The sequence below is a fragment of the Colias eurytheme genome, chromosome 4 (assembly GCF_061535395.1).
Source record: "Colias eurytheme isolate Ceu_HAF_F1 chromosome 4, ilColEury1 Martin Lab GWU primary, whole genome shotgun sequence".
Lineage (NCBI taxonomy): Eukaryota > Metazoa > Arthropoda > Insecta > Lepidoptera > Pieridae > Colias > Colias eurytheme.
The window spans coordinates 3345616-3362013 of record NC_142983.1 but is presented as its reverse complement, the minus strand read 5'-3'; the positions used below and the strand labels follow the sequence as shown (position 1 = coordinate 3362013).

The window sequence follows — 16398 nt, the reverse complement described above, 5'->3', positions numbered from 1 at the left end:
TGTTCGCTGTTCGCTGTTCGCTGTTCGCTGTTCGCTGTTCGCTGTTCGCTTTTCGCTGTTCGTCTTTGTGATTTCAATTTGAATTTGAATTTGTTCGTGTTCGTGTTCAAATTTGAATTTGAATTTGAATTTGTTCGTGTTCGTGTTCAAATTTGAATTTGAATTTGAATTTGAATTTGAATTTTAATTTGAATTTGAATTTTAATTTGAATTTGAATTTGAATTTGAATTTGAATTTGAATTTGAATTTGAATTTGAATTTGAATTTGAATTTAAATTTGAATTTGAATTTCTTTGAATTTGAATTTGAATTTGAATTTGAATTTGTTCGTGTTCGTGTTCGCTGTTCGCTGTTCGCTGTTCGCTGTTCGCTGTTCGCTGTTCGCTGTTCGCTGTTCGCTGTTCGCTGTTCGCTGTTCGCTGTTCGCTGTTCCCTGTTCGTGTTCGTGTTTGTGATTTCAATTTGAATTTGAATTTGTTCGTGTTCGTGTTCAAATTTGAATTTGAATTTGAATTTGTTCGTGTTCGCGTTCAAATTTGAATTTGAATTTGAATTTGAATTTGAATTTGAGAGTTCGTGTTCGTGTTCGTGTTCGTGTTCGCTGTTCGCTGTTCGCTGTTCGCTGTTCGCTGTTCGCTGTTCGCTGTTCGCTGTTCGCTTTTCGCTGTTCGCTGTTCGCTGTTCGCTGTTCGCTGTTCGCTGTTCGCTGTTCGCTGTTCGCTGTTCGCTGTCGCTGTTCGCTGTTCGCTGTTCGCTGTTCGCTGTTCGCTTTTCGCTGTTCGTCTTTGTGATTTCAATTTGAATTTGAATTTGTTCGTGTTCGTGTTCAAATTTGAATTTGAATTTGAATTTGTTCGTGTTCGTGTTCAAATTTGAATTTGAATTTGAATTTGAATTTGAATTTTAATTTTAATTTGAGAGTTCGTGTTCGTGTTCGTGTTCGCTGTTCGCTGTTCGCTGTTCGCTGTTCGCTGTTCGCTGTTCGCTGTTCGCTGTTCGCTGTTCGCTGTTCGCTGTTCGCTGTTCGCTGTTCGCTGTTCGCTGTTCGCTTTTCGCTGTTCGTCTTTGTGATTTCAATTTGAATTTGAATTTGTTCGTGTTCGTGTTCAAATTTGAATATGAATTTGAATTTGTTCGTGTTCGTGTTCAAATTTAAATTTGAATTTGAATTTGAATTTGAATTTGAATTTGAATTTAAATTAATTTTAATTTTAATTTGAGAGTTCGTGTTCGTGTTCGTGTTCGCTTTTCGCTGTTCGCTGTTCGCTGTTCGCTGTTCGCTGTTCGCTGTTCGCTGTTCGCTGTTCGCTGTTCGCTGTTCGCTGTTCGCTGTTCGCTGTTCGCTGTTCGCTGTTCGCTGTTCGCTGTTCGCTGTTCGTGTTCGTGTTTGTGATTTCAATTAAAATTTGAATTTGTTCGTGTTCGTGTTCAAATTTGAATTTGAATTTAAATTAATTTTAATTTTAATTTGAGAGTTCGTGTTCGTGTTCGTGTTCGCTTTTCGCTGTTCGCTGTTCGCTGTTCGCTGTTCGCTGTTCGCTGTTCGCTGTTCGCTGTTCGCTGTTCGCTGTTCGCTGTTCGCTGTTCGCTGTTCGCTGTTCGCTGTTCGCTGTTCGCTGTTCGCTGTTCGCTGTTCGCTGTTCGCTGTTCGTGTTCGTGTTTGTGATTTCAATTAAAATTTGAATTTGTTCGTGTTCGTGTTCAAATTTGAATTTGAATTTGAATTTGTTCGTGTTCGTGTTCAAATTTGAATTTGAATTTGAATTTGTTCGTGTTCGTGTTCAAATTTGAATTTGAATTTGAATTTGAATTTGAATTTGAATTTGAATTTGAATTTGAATTTGAATTTGAATTTGAATTTGAATTTGAATTTGAATTTGAATTTGAATTTGAATTTGAATTTGAATTTGAATTTGAATTTGAATTTGAATTTGTTCGTGTTCGTGTTCAAATTTGAATTTGAATTTGAATTGGAATTGGAATTTGAATTTGAATTTGAATTTAAATTAATTTTAATTTTAATTTGAGAGTTCGTGTTCGCTGTTCGCTGTTCGCTGTTCGCTGTTCGCTGTTCGCTGTTCGCTGTTCGCTGTTCGCTGTTCGCTGTTCGCTGTTCGCTGTTCGCTGTTCGCTGTCGCTGTTCGCTGTTCGCTGTTCGCTGTTCGCTGTTCGCTGTTCGCGAATTTGAATTTGAATTTGAATTGGAATTGGAATTTGAATTTGAATTTGAATTTAAATTAATTTTAATTTTAATTTGAGAGTTCGTGTTCGCTGTTCGCTGTTCGCTGTTCGCTGTTCGCTGTTCGCTGTTCGCTGTTCGCTGTTCGCTGTTCGCTGTTCGCTGTTCGCTGTTCGCTGTTCGCTGTTCGCTGTTCGCTGTTCGCTGTTCGCTGTTCGCTGTTCGCTGTTCGCTGTTCGCTGTTCGCTGTTCGCTGTTCGCTGTTCGCTGTTCGCTGTTCGCTGTTCGCTGTCGCTGTTCGCTGTTCGCTGTTCGCTGTTCGCTGTTCGCTGTTCGCGAATTTGAATTTGAATTTGAATTTGAATTTGAATTTGAATTTGAATTTGAATTTGAATTTGAATTTGAATTTGAATTTGAATTTAAATTTGAATTTGAATTTGTTCGTGTTCGTGTTCAAATTTGAATTTGAATTTGAATTTGAATTTGAATTTGAATTTGAATTTGAATTTGAATTTGAATTTGAATTTGAATTTGAATTTGAATTTGAATTTGAATTTGAATTTGAATTTGAATTTGAATTTGAATTTGAATTTGAATTTGAATTTGAATTTGAATTTGAATTTGAATTTGAATTTGAATTTGAATTTGAATTTAAATTTGAATTTGAATTTCTTTGAATTTGAATTTGAATTTGAATTTGTTCGTGTTCGTGTTCGCTGTTCGCTGTTCGGTGTTCGCTGTTCGCTGTTCGCTGTTCGCTGTTCGCTGTTCGCTGTTCGCTGTTCGCTGTTCGCTGTTCGCTGTTCGCTGTTCGCTGTTCGCTGTTCGCTGTTCGCTGTTCGCTGTTCGCTGTTCGCTGTTCGCTGTTCGCTGTTCGCTGTTCGCTGTTCGCTGTTCGCTGTTCGCTGTTCGCTGTTCGCTGTTCGCTGTTCGCTGTTCGCTGTTCGCTGTTCGCTGTTCGCTGTTCGCTGTTCGCTGTTCGCTGTTCGCTGTTCACTGTTCGCTGTTCGCTGTTCGTGTTCGTGTTTGTGATTTCAATTTGAATTTGAATTTGTACGTGTTCGTGTTCAAATTTGAATTTGAATTTGAATTTGTTCGTGTTCGTGTTCAAATTTGAATTTGAATTTTAATTTGAGAGTTCGTGTTCGTGTTCGTGTTCGCTGTTCGCTGTTCGCTGTTCGCCGTTCGCTGTTCGCTGTTCGCTGTTCGCTGTTCGCTGTTCGCTGTTCGCTGTTCGCTGTTCGCTGTTCGCTGTTCGCTGTTCGCTGTTCGCTGTTCGCTGTTCGCTGTTCGTGTTCGTGTTTGTGATTTCAATTTGAATTTGAATTTGTTCGTGTTCGTGTTCAAATTTGAATTTGAATTTGAATTTGTTCGTGTTCGCGTTCAAATTTGAATTTGAATTTGAATTTGAATTTTAATTTGAGAGTTCGTGTTCGTGTTCGTGTTCGTGTTCGCTGTTCGCTGTTCGCTGTTCGCTGTTCGCTGTTCGCTGTTCGCTGTTCGCTGTTCGCTGTTCGCTGTTCGCTGTTCGCTGTTCGCTGTTCGCTGTTCGCTGTTCGCTGTTCGCTGTTCGCTGTCGCTGTTCGCTGTTCGCTGTTCGCTGTTCGCTGTTCGCTGTTCGCTTTTCGCTGTTCGTCTTTGTGATTTCAATTTGAATTTGAATTTGTTCGTGTTCGTGTTCAAATTTGAATTTGAATTTGAATTTGTTCGTGTTCGTGTTCAAATTTAAATTTGAATTTGAATTTGAATTTGAATTTGAATTTGAATTTGAATTTGAATTTGAATTTGAATTTGAATTTGAATTTGAATTTGAATTTGAATTTGAATTTGAATTTGAATTTGAATTTGAATTTGAATTTGAATTTGAATTTGAATTTGAATTTAAATTTGAATTTGAATTTCTTTGAATTTGAATTTGAATTTGAATTTGAATTTGTTCGTGTTCGTGTTCGCTGTTCGCTGTTCGCTGTTCGCTGTTCGCTGTTCGCTGTTCGCTGTTCCCTGTTCGTGTTCGTGTTTGTGATTTCAATTTGAATTTGAATTTGTTCGTGTTCGTGTTCAAATTTGAATTTGAATTTGTTCGTGTTCGCGTTCAAATTTGAATTTGAATTTGAATTTTAATTTGAGAGTTCGTGTTCGTGTTCGTGTTCGTGTTCGCTGTTCGCTGTTCGCTGTTCGCTGTTCGCTGTTCGCTGTTCGCTGTTCGCTGTTCGCTGTTCGCTGTTCGCTGTTCGCTGTTCGCTGTTCGCTGTTCGCTGTTCGCTGTTCGCTGTTCGCTGTTCGCTGTTCGCTGTTCGCTGTTCGCTGTTCGCTGTTCGCTGTCGCTGTTCGCTGTTCGCTGTTCGCTGTTCGCTGTTCGCTGTTCGCTTTTCGCTGTTCGTCTTTGTGATTTCAATTTGAATTTGAATTTGTTCGTGTTCGTGTTCAAATTTGAATTTGAATTTGAATTTGTTCGTGTTCGTGTTCAAATTTGAATTTGAATTTGAATTTGAATTTGTTCGTGTTCGCTGTTCGCTGTTCGCTGTTCGCTGTTCGCTGTTCGCTGTTCGCTGTTCGCTGTTCGCTGTTCGCTGTTCGCTGTTCGCTGTTCGCTGTTCGCTGTTCGCTGTTCGCTGTTCGCTGTTCGTGTTCGTGTTTGTGATTTCAATTTGAATTTGAATTTGTTCGTGTTCGTGTTCAAATTTGAATTTGAATTTGAATTTGAATTGGAATTGGAATTTGAATTTGAATTTGAATTTGAATTTGAATTTGAATTTAAATTAATTTTAATTTTAATTTGAGAGTTCGTGTTCGTGTTCGTGTTCGCTTTTCGCTGTTCGCTGTTCGCTGTTCGCTGTTCGCTGTTCGCTGTTCGCTGTTCGCTGTTCGCTGTTCGCTGTTCGCTGTTCGCTGTTCGCTGTTCGCTGTTCGCTGTTCGCTGTTCGCTGTTCGCTGTTCGCTGTTCGTGTTCGTGTTTGTGATTTCAATTTGAATTTGAATTTGTTCGTGTTCGTGTTCAAATTTGAATTTGAATTTGAATTTGTTCGTGTTCGTGTTCAAATTTGAATTTGAATTTGAATTGGAATTGGAATTTGAATTTGAATTTGAATTTAAATTAATTTGAATTTTAATTTGAGAGTTCGTGTTCGTGTTCGTGTTCGCTGTTCGCTGTTCGCTGTTCGCTGTTCGCTGTTCGCTGTTCGCTGTTCGCTGTTCGCTGTTCGCTGTTCGCTGTTCGCTGTTCGCTGTTCGCTGTTCGCTGTTCGCTGTTCGCTGTTCGCTGTTCGCTGTTCGCTGTTCGCTTTTCGCTGTTCGTCTTTGTGATTTCAATTTGAATTTGAATTTGTTCGTGTTCGTGTTCAAATTTAAATTTGAATTTGAATTTGTTCGTGTTCGTGTTCAAAAGATCATGGGCATTTTTGTATGAGAGCTGGGCGTAAAACCAACAGAAATAAAATGTGTTGTAATTTACTTTATTGTACTTCTAAATACCCCCTAAATACTTGTTAACCCCAATATCGACCGGGTATCACTGCAAAAAAGTCCCAAAGATTGGTTAAATAAAACACACATATTTGTAATAAAATAATAAATATTGATACCTTTTATTTAAATATCAATGGTTATCATCAACTATAACATCTAATAAATGTTCTGCGGGTGCAATGAAAGGCTCGTGCCGTCCTAACCCCAAAAACCACAAAACTGAAACTATGTGGGCACAACTTCCTACTGTTCTTCTGCCTGTTAAGCAAGTACAGTAATGCTCAACTATCGCATTTCTACCGATTTGGTCTCTATCGATCAAAATGTAAGTGTTATATGTGCGCGATCTGACATGCCGCGACTGTATTTTAATTCGAAGCAACCACACATTAGTTTGCAGAATATTACATCTGTTTAAATCATCTAATGACTCCTCTCTATATAATTCAATTAAATAAACACCATCGCGGAAATGTACTGCGACATACGATTTTGCCAGTTTTATATGATAAGTTCCCAAAGCGTGAAGCACTATACATTCCTCTGTTAAACGTGGAAAATCATTTAGGAATGGTAGATTTGCTTCCATTCTTACAAAGTCTCGACGTTGTCGATTCAGATTTTTAAGTTCGACGTAATCGAATAAACGATTCGGGTTGTTTATTTTTTCATCAATAATGTTTATTATATCTGAAGCTAGTCGATGGTTTTCAAAAACTGGGCGAAAAGCATTTAAAAGGCTAGCACCAATTTTGAAATCTACAAACATGTGGGGAAGAGCTCTATTAATATATGTTTGTCGCAGCAGTCTAAAACACTGTTTTATTTTGCCATTCATGGCTTCCACTACCCAGCGGCTAATGGTAATCGTTCGCGATTTATTGGCTTGGTCCGTTGTTAATTGGGTTTCGTTTCTGTCTTTTGTGGGTGGTATGTGTACCTCATAACCCCACTCTTCAATACTAGCTAAGCTATCCCTAAAACCCCGATCAACCAAAATAACGTCGTTTTGTTGAAAAATCCAATGCCAAGCACTATTTTCATCACGCATAATGTCTTGCATGATTGTTGCATCAGATGTAGTGGCGGCATACGGACCTAGGACATCCAAAATGTAGCCATCAGTGCTGACAATCATAAAGGGTTTTAGTAAATTCTCATACTTATGCAAGCTGTAAGACAATCTTTGAAACAAAAAATTAGAACTTTTTTCTATATAAATATAAGTACCATCGCAAATAACTATTGCTTTGCTGTTTTCACTGTTACCGAATATGTGTTTTGGTATCAACAAATTCCTCTCTAAGATATTATTCCTTGTGATATGGTCAAACCCTAGATGTAAAGGGGTAAATTCTGCCTCTATACATTCTCTAGCGATTTTCAATTTTCTTTCTAGAGTTCGACGAGACATACCAAACAATGATGCCAATCGTTCATTACTTTCACCTGTGCGAAGTTTTGTTAAATATACTCCAAGTACTGTCCGGGGACGACTTTGATTTGCGAGTGAGGGTGTTTGATTTAAAATAATGTTAAATTGTTCGTAATTAAATCCTACCCAAAAAAACAAGTCTTCGTTGTCTAATTCAGTCATTGAATCAAAATCGAATCTTGTACCACGCGAAGCAGCGTTTTTAAAAATATTACAAATATCTGTAAACTGAGCAGCATTAAAATCGTGATATGTGCGACAGTTGTTAATTAAATCATTCCAGTTATTGCTTTCAAGGTGCTGTCGACACGCTCTAGCTTCTCCAGGTATATACAAATTATGTTCACATAACATGTGTATTTTTATAGACATAGGAATTCGTAACCGTGTTTCGTTATGACAGTTATTAAAAATACAACGATCTGCTCTGTTTGGAGCTCTCATAAAATCATCTACTTCTAAAGTTCGTTCCTGAGGTTGTATAGCTGCATTAGGCTGCACTGCTTCATTGGGATGTACTTCTTCAATCCTTGGAACATCATTAGTTAATCGTTGCCAGCATCTATGACACGTTGAATAGACGTTATTGAATTCAACCTGAAAAATAAAAACACAAATAACTATCGTGATGTAGGTACTTCAAGGTAAAATCACAAATGCAACGGAGATAAAACGACATATGTCGGTATAGTACTTATAATAATAAATATAATTATTTTTATATAAGAAATATTTAAAAATGTAACTATAAGTTAAAAAAATGAATAAACAAAATATAATTAGTCGCTTGCTTTGTCTTTTGCGATATTTTGTTGAGTGAGCCATAACAATACTTTTCACAGAACAAAAGTAACTAAAGATCTTTACGTTTTACACGCAATTATGCTGCTTATTGCTAAAACCTTATACACTTGAATGGCATTAGTAAACATTTTGTTCATTTTGTTTATGGGTCATCTTAGCACTGGATTCGTCATCGGGACAGGTAGCAGATAAGTAAAGAGTTCGAATTGTGCACTGCGGTGTATGTAAATATGATTATATCATAGGTAATGCGTAATACTTACATGTATCACGGCATGTTCTCGTATATATGCTGCCATTTGTGGATCGCGCTGAGGAATATCTTCATGCAAAACATGACGTCTTTGTCGATAAACAGAGCGTCGACACATAACACACTGTCTTTCTTCCATTGTACTTAACAAAAACAGCAGAACACAAGTTGCGAAAAGTTCACTCCGAGTTCTTTCCGAGCATGAGTAATGAAAAATATGAATAACGACTGACGCGCATTGCCCGGCCTGCTCGCACCCTTGTTTTTTGGTCGGCGCCTGATTAAGAGAGAAGTTAGAAAGGGATGGAATGTAGTAATTCCGTTAGGTTACCAACCAATAGATTGGTTTCTTTGGCCTAGCTTTGCACAACATCGTGTCGTGTTATCTCCGGTTTTTTTTGGATTCTATAACAAATACGTTTGAACATCACTGAATATCTCCGCTCACCGATTGTTTGGGTGATTGCCGTCATAGTATAAATTTAAGTAATGGTCATTAGCTTTCACATAAAATATATTTTAAAGCTGTTGGTTTTACGCCCATTTTGACCGTGACTCTTTGAATTTGAATTTGAATTTGAATTTGAATTTGAATTTGAATTTGAATTTGAATTTGAATTTGAATTTGAATTTGAATTTGAATTTGAATTTGAATTTGAATTTGAATTTGAATTTGAATTTGAATTTGAATTTGAATTTGAATTTGAATTTGAATTTGAATTTGAATTTGAATTTGAATTTGAATTTGAATTTGAATTTGAATTTGAATTTGAATTTGAATTTGAATTTGAATTTGAATTTGAATTTGAATTTGAATTTGAATTTGAATTTGAATTTGAATTTGAATTTGAATTTGAATTTGAATTTGAATTTGAATTTCAATTTCAATTTCAATTTCAATTTCAATTTCAATTTCAATTTCAATTTCAATTTCAATTTCAATTTCAATTTCAATTTCAATTTCAATTTCAATTTCAATTTCAATTTCAATTTCAATTTCAATTTCAATTTCAATTTCAATTTCAATTTCAATTTCAATTTGAATTTGAATTTGAATTGAATTTGAATTTGAATTTGAATTTGAATTTGAATTTGAATTTGAATTTGAATTTGAATTTGAATTTGAATTTGTTCGTGTTCGCTGTTCGCTGTTCGCTGTTCGCTGTTCGCTGTTCGCTGTTCGCTGTTCGCTGTTCGCTGTTCGCTGTTCGCTGTTCGCTGTTCGCTGTTCGCTGTTCGCTGTTCGCTGTTCGCTGTTCGCTGTTCGCTGTTCGCTGTTCGCTTTTCGCTGTTCGTCTTTGTGATTTCAATTTGAATTTGAATTTGTTCGTGTTCGTGTTCAAATTTGAATTTGAATTTGAATTTGAATTTGTTCGTGTTCGTGTTCAAATTTGAATTTGAATTTGAATTTGTTCGTGTTCGTGTTCAAATTTGAATTTGAATTTGAATTTGAATTTGAATTGGAATTGGAATTTGAATTTGAATTTGAATTGGAATTGGAATTTGAATTTGAATTTGAATTTAAATTAATTTTAATTTTAATTTGAGAGTTCGTGTTCGTGTTCGTGTTCGCTGTTCGCTGTTCGCTGTTCGCTGTTCGCTGTTCGCTGTTCGCTGTTCGCTGTTCACTGTTCGCTGTTCGCTGTTCGCTGTTCGCTGTTCGCTGTTCGCTGTTCGCTGTTCGCTGTTCGCTGTTCGCTGTTCGCTGTTCGCTGTTCGCTGTTAGCTGTTCGCTGTTCGCTGTTCGCTGTTCGCTGTTCGTGTTCGTGTTTCTGATTTCAATTTGAATTTGAATTTGTTCGTGTTCGTGTTCAAATTTGAATTTGAATTTGAATTTGTTCGTGTTCGTGTTCAAATTTGAATTTGAATTTGAATTTGAATTTGAATTTGAATTTTAATTTGAGAGTTCGTGTTCGTGTTCGTGTTCGTGTTCGCTGTTCGCTGTTCGCTGTTCGCTGTTCGCTGTTCGCTGTTCGCTGTTCGCTGTTCGCTGTTCGCTGTTCGCTGTTCGCTGTTCGCTGTTCGCTGTTCGCTGTTCGCTGTTCGCTGTTCGCTGTTCGCTGTTCGCTGTTCGCTGTTCGCTGTTCGCTGTTCGCTGTTCGCTGTTCGCTGTTTGCTGTTCGCTGTTCGCTGTCGATTCAGTTCATTGTATTGACGTCTACATTGTGAGTTGTATAAGAATATGAAAACACTTATAACAAACATCTTTGACTCTACGTTTAATCCGTCTTTGATTGTTGCCTTTCAAAATATTCTTCACATAAAATATAAGCTGTTTGATAAGATTACAAATGTAATATACCTATTTGTAATTGGTACTTATCAATTGATACGTTTAGCTTAAAAATCGTTACAATTCTGATTTATTGAGCCAAATTGTATTCATTTATCAAAGTCTTAATTTGAACGGATAATGTTAGAGCCGGAAACACGCTCCAAATATTTGTTTGCATTAACATAAATGCACAAACTGCATGCGAAGCCCGATTACCAACGAAGTAGAATAATGTATGCACATAATTACGCACTTTCAGCATAATCAATTAGACCGGGAGATACTGACACAAAATTTCGAGTCATTTGTAACAGGATGGCGGTTCTACAGGGTTCTTAGTACGCAATGACAAAAAGAAAAAATGATGGTGTGAACGCTGGTACCGGCGGCTTAGTCGCGTGGGCGTTAGTCGAACTCGTCGGAAAATAGCGAAAGTCAAACGATTTGTAACAGTATGGCACTTATTTTTCTTGGAAGTTTGAGGATCAAAGAATATAAATACAAAATTTCAAAGATCTAGGTGTTGGAAATCTTCACTTATATAAATTAAAACTAAATTAATATTTCAAGTATGACAGCACTTTTTCCCCCTACTAGAAGTATGGCAAATATAATAATGGTCAAATTTTATCAAATACTCTCCAAAAATCCAAATGCAATACTGGTACAAAAAGTTTGGCGAAATAAATTTTTTTTGCAGATTTTCGGCGGTATGGCGACCATTTGGAATCGTCCGAAAAGTATGGCATGGCGATTTTCGTAAATGGCTGCACGACGATGGTTACCTGTGCAAAAGTTAGCCTGGTACAAATGGTTGAATAATTGTTTTATTTAAATCAACATATTCGCGTCGGTATGGCGGGCTGTAAGTCACACCGGAAAAGTATGGCATGACACTACCGCCTACTTCTTTTTTATGGGCTATCGGTAAATACTAAAATTTTTGTGTTACAAATCGTTTGACTTTCGCTATTTTTCCGACGAGTTCGGCTAACGCCCACGCGACTAAACCACCGATACCAGCGATTACACCATCATTTTTCTTTTTATCATTGCGTACTAAGACCCCTGTAGAACCGCCATCCTGTTACAAATGACTCGAAATTTTGTGTCAGTATCTCCCGGTCTAAATGTTTTCAAACGATCCAGGCAAACTAATGTAAATATGCGATGAGTTATGGCAGGCCAATTGTTTTTCATATTATTATACTAGCTGTGCCCTGCGGTTTTACCCGCTGTGTATTAATAGCCTTCCTCGATAAATGGGCTATCTAACACCGAAATAATTTTTTTTAATCGGACCTGAGATTAGCGCGTTCAAACAAACAAACAAAGAAACTCTTCAGTATTTAGAGCTTCGTTTATTCATATATCATCATATTTTATAATGTTCATGCTACGAGTAAATTACAAATCAGCATCGCGTAAAAAGCATTTCGAGGTATGAATACTAATTTTTAATTAGCAACGGAATTGACTTGCCGTATGTGTTATAAATAGAGATGTATCCCAAAGGAAATCTCAGTAACGTGCACTGTTTTTCATTTGCTTCTCACTTCTGTAGTTTTGCTTACGTTGTCTTCAATTGCTATTGTATTTAAATGGAAATTTATTAAGCTTTTATCCAAGTTACCGGTGAAGAATGGGAAATGTTTGGATTAATACTCGCGCGAACTTTTTCAATAAAAACTTTGACACGTCATGGGAACTTAATGAACGTATACTTAAAAGTGTTACGCTGTTTTGATGAATAATAGAATTTGTAATTTAATTATTTATTTAAGACTAGCTGTGCTCTGCGGTTTTACCCGCCATGTTCCGCTCCTGTTGGTCTTAACGAGACGATATATAGCCTATAGCCTTCCTAGATGAATTTTCTATCTAACACCGAAAGAATTTTTCAAATCGGACCAGTAGTTCCCGAGATAAGCGCGTTCCAACAAACAAACTCTTCAGCTTTATAATGTTAGTATAGAACCAGTAATTGTTACACAAATAAACAAGTAGGTACACATAAAATTAATCTTTTTAGTTGTAATGTCTACGTAATTTAATTAATTCAGAATGCATCCATTATAATGTTATTAGTTGACGTTATCACAAACCCACACATCTTCAGATATGAGGTTCAATAATAGACTTTTGTATGTTAAGGTCGTGATAACATTAGAACGGGAAATGGAACGGGTTTAATTATTATAACACGCTTACTCGCTGTGTTTTGAACATCATCATCACTACATAGTATAAAACAAAGTCGCTTTCTCTGTCCCTATGTCCCTATGTCCCTTTGTATGCTTAAATCTTTGAAACTACGCAACGGATTTTGATGCGGTTTTTTTTTAATAGATAGAGTGATTCAAGAGGAAGGTTTATATGTATAATAACATCCATTAAATAGTGGAGAAGTACTGTTATTTTTGAGGTTTCTAATGTGATGTCGTAAAAAATTACATTTTTTCCGCTTACATTGCAAACGCAGGCTGAACCCTACGAGTTTTATCAAAATAATGTACTAAGTATTGTACACATTGAAAAGGTCTACAGAAAAGTCCGTGATGTTATATGTCTATCTCTTATGGATAACCCACAATAACTTTTTTTTGTCATTTACTTTTTACGACAAATAATGGTTAATTTTCGAAGCGATTTTAACCAATACAGCATTAATCCTTAACCAATTAAATACCTTGAATACATTTTTCATTTAATATAGATCTATATGGCCCTTTACACCGTATGATTTAAGTGAATATTTTCGAAGATATTACAGATTTAAAAATTGCGGGACGTAGCGTTTGCGGCGGTACCGGCCGGGCCGGCCGCCCGGCTATATATTTTACTAGCTTACCGCCCGCGGCTTCGCCCGCTTTGTCTAAAACCTAATAAATTATATAGTACTAAAACCTTCCTCTTGAATCACTCTATCTATTAAAAAAAACCGCATCAAAATCCGTTGCGTAGTTTTAAAGATTTAAGCATACAAAGGGACATAGGGAAATAGGGACAGAGAAAGCGACTTTGTTTTATATATACTATGTAGTGATGATACCCGTGCGAAGCCGGAGCGGGCCGCTATGTTTTTATATACAACGTTCACAGTTTTTCTGTAGTGTATTTAGTATCAGCATTGCACCCGTGCGAAGCCGGGGCGGGTCGCTAGTAATATCATATTGTTTGGTATTTTTAAGAAATATAAAGAAGAAAATGTTGATACCGCTTAATTGCATTTTCATTTATAAGGTAAAATATAGTGTGCTTAGACTGTAGAGAGTAATGTTGATATTATTTATAGGATTGTTTGTTTTTTTTATTTACACAGCTATGCCAATTATGTACAAATTTTTAAATGTTATTCTTCAAATAGAAGACCTCAACACCAGGGCGCTAAGGCGCGATACTTGGAAACTTTTGGTGTGGGAGGCCAAGATCCACTTTGGGTCGATGCGCCCATTATGAACTTAGACCGTTGAAGTAAGTAAGCAAGTAAGTAATGTAATACTGACTTACTTACTTCAACGGTCTAAGTTCATGAAAATTCTATTTTTAAATATTTTAGGTGCCCTTTTCATTGATTCTCCATTAATTTTAACAAAAACAACCTACCTCCTACCAACTCGTTGTTAGATTATTCCCAGTATAACGATTTGATTTTCCGCAAGACTAACCTCAAACTTGACGTATTTGATCCCAAATTACATAAATTTAAAATTCAGTTCAAACCCGAATAAACCTATTCTATCGAGATAAACACGCAATCCCATATGAATATTATAATACCTAATATGTTGCTCATATTTTGTGAAAATCTTAATAATTCATCACTAGAAACTTGTGTTGTTTATGTTGTAATTGTAATCTATGTATTTTCAAGCTCTGGTCTTCAAACTTTAATAAACTATTTACTTATTTGTTTAATAATATCTTCATTATGCTCTTTAATTAAATAGGTAATAATGAATACCTTTTTTTGTATAATGTATTGGCGGAAAGTGTAATCAAGCAGTATTCGGGGCGTTTATGAGTATTTCACTTTGGAGGGAACAAACATTAGGATTTAGGAGCCACCATAAACAAAACTATCCATTCCTATATTGGGAACGTGAACGCAATGGAAAATATAACTTTTAATCTGTGAATCGAACAGCTGATCTCAGCAATATACATAGTGCGACTGAAATGAAACTATAAAATTGCATTCGTGAGAGTAGCTGAACAAGTAATTTCCCCTTTTACGTGATTCAATTCACCTACAGGTTATATGAATATATACACACCGGCACAATTAGCGGAACAGAAAAAAAAGTGAGACTATGAGATAATAACGCATATTTTTGACAAAAATGTAATTGGACACAAACTAACAAATTAATTAACATCTTTTAACAACGACTTTGAAAAGTCTTCGTTATTTTTTATTGAAAAAATAAAGAAATTTGAAATAAGTGAAATTTTTGGATAATTATGAACCATCACAAAAAATAAAAAAAGTATGCATTAAATGATTTAACAATAAAATTAAAGCAAAATTAATATCGAGTGTTTCCCCCTCTTGCTCTGATTACGGTTTTCATTCGTCTGGGTATGCTACAGATTATGTTATCGATGATTTCTTGAGGCAACCGCTCCCACTTCTCAAGTAATGCGTTTTCAAGTTCATTCAGATTGTTGGGGGGTGGCATTCTGGATTTAACCCTTCTTTTTAGCAAGTCCCAGACATGCTCTATTGGATTCATATTGGGGGAATTTGCTGGCCACTGCATCACCGGTATACCTACGTGGCTTAGATATGCCTGTACCGATTGTGCTCTATAAGTACGAGCATTATCTTGCATTAGAATAAAGTCGTCATCAATAAATGGGGCAAATGGTACAACATGTTCTTCTAAAATGTCTCTGATGTATCGATCTGCTGTCATGATCCCTCCTGTGATTATCACGACCTCCGTGCGAGCTCCCAAACATATCCCTCCCCAAACCATAATCGAGCCGCCACCATAAGCCACTGTGTGTTCAAAATTAGACTGTATGTGGCGTTCTCCTTTGCGTCTCCATATTCGCTGTCTCCCATCGATCTGTTTTAAAAGAACTCTGCACTCATCAGTAAAGAGAACCTGCTGCCATTCGTTCAAATCCCAGACGATGTTCTCGCACATCGGTTTGTGTTCCGCTAATTGTGCCGGTGTGTGTATTTCTGTATTTTTATATACTGTAGGCGGCCCGGGGTCTAGTAATAGAACACGATTTATATCCATTTCTATAACGGTGGTCGAGGAAACTATAATACACTTCTGCCCTTCGCTCAAATTGGGTCAGACCGGCCCTGAAATTATAATCTTTTGAGATTGGCGTCGTAAAGCATGTTGTAGCGGTGTGCGTGATTGTAATTGTTGACATCCTAATTTGCATCCGTTTTATAAGTGTTATATGGTGCATATAATTTTTTATGGTATTATGTGGACTGGGTTCACTCTTTATAGAAAAAAATAAAACAATAAAGAATGTGGCTCGAATAATTAAAAACCAAAACAAGAATACTTTACTGTGTGTGTTATATACTCTTATATTATTCGTATTCGTATATATAGTATCGTATTCTCATCCATAACGTCTTCTACTCAAATTACTACCGTTTTCATAATATTTTTATCCGTGACCCTAGCTTAATTTTTATGCCTAATAAACAGTATATTTCTGAAAGGGAATAGAGCACGAATAAAAGCACTTACAATTTGATACACCATTATGTTATACAGTACATTTAATGTACGTATTCACGAATAAAAGTTGTTTCGACTTTCCGCAAAATGGAATTGAGTATTAGTAATTTTTCTTTCAGAAAACACAATTTGTTCCATGTCACGTTATTTTTTTATACTTTGATGTTTTGTACGTTGCAAGGTTTTAAGTGGTTTCTGTAGGTGTGGGCTGTAGAAATCTTAATAAGTAATTTTCGTTAACTCAGGCATATAAATGTTTTTATATT

General features: G+C 36.3%; 1 protein-coding gene across 1 annotated transcript; it reads right to left on the bottom strand.

The window, feature by feature from the left end:
* Positions 1-5566: 5566 nt before the first annotated feature.
* Positions 5567-8603, bottom strand: LOC149908824 (uncharacterized). Its single transcript, XM_090120386.1, has 2 exons — positions 8148-8603; positions 5567-7677 (listed from the first exon to the last, which is right to left on the bottom strand). Exons 1-2 carry the CDS (start codon positions 8274-8276, stop codon positions 5776-5778), a joined length of 2031 nt encoding a protein of 676 aa, XP_089976512.1. The 5' UTR covers positions 8277-8603; the 3' UTR covers positions 5567-5775.
* Between the last annotated feature and the right edge of the window lie 7795 nt (positions 8604-16398).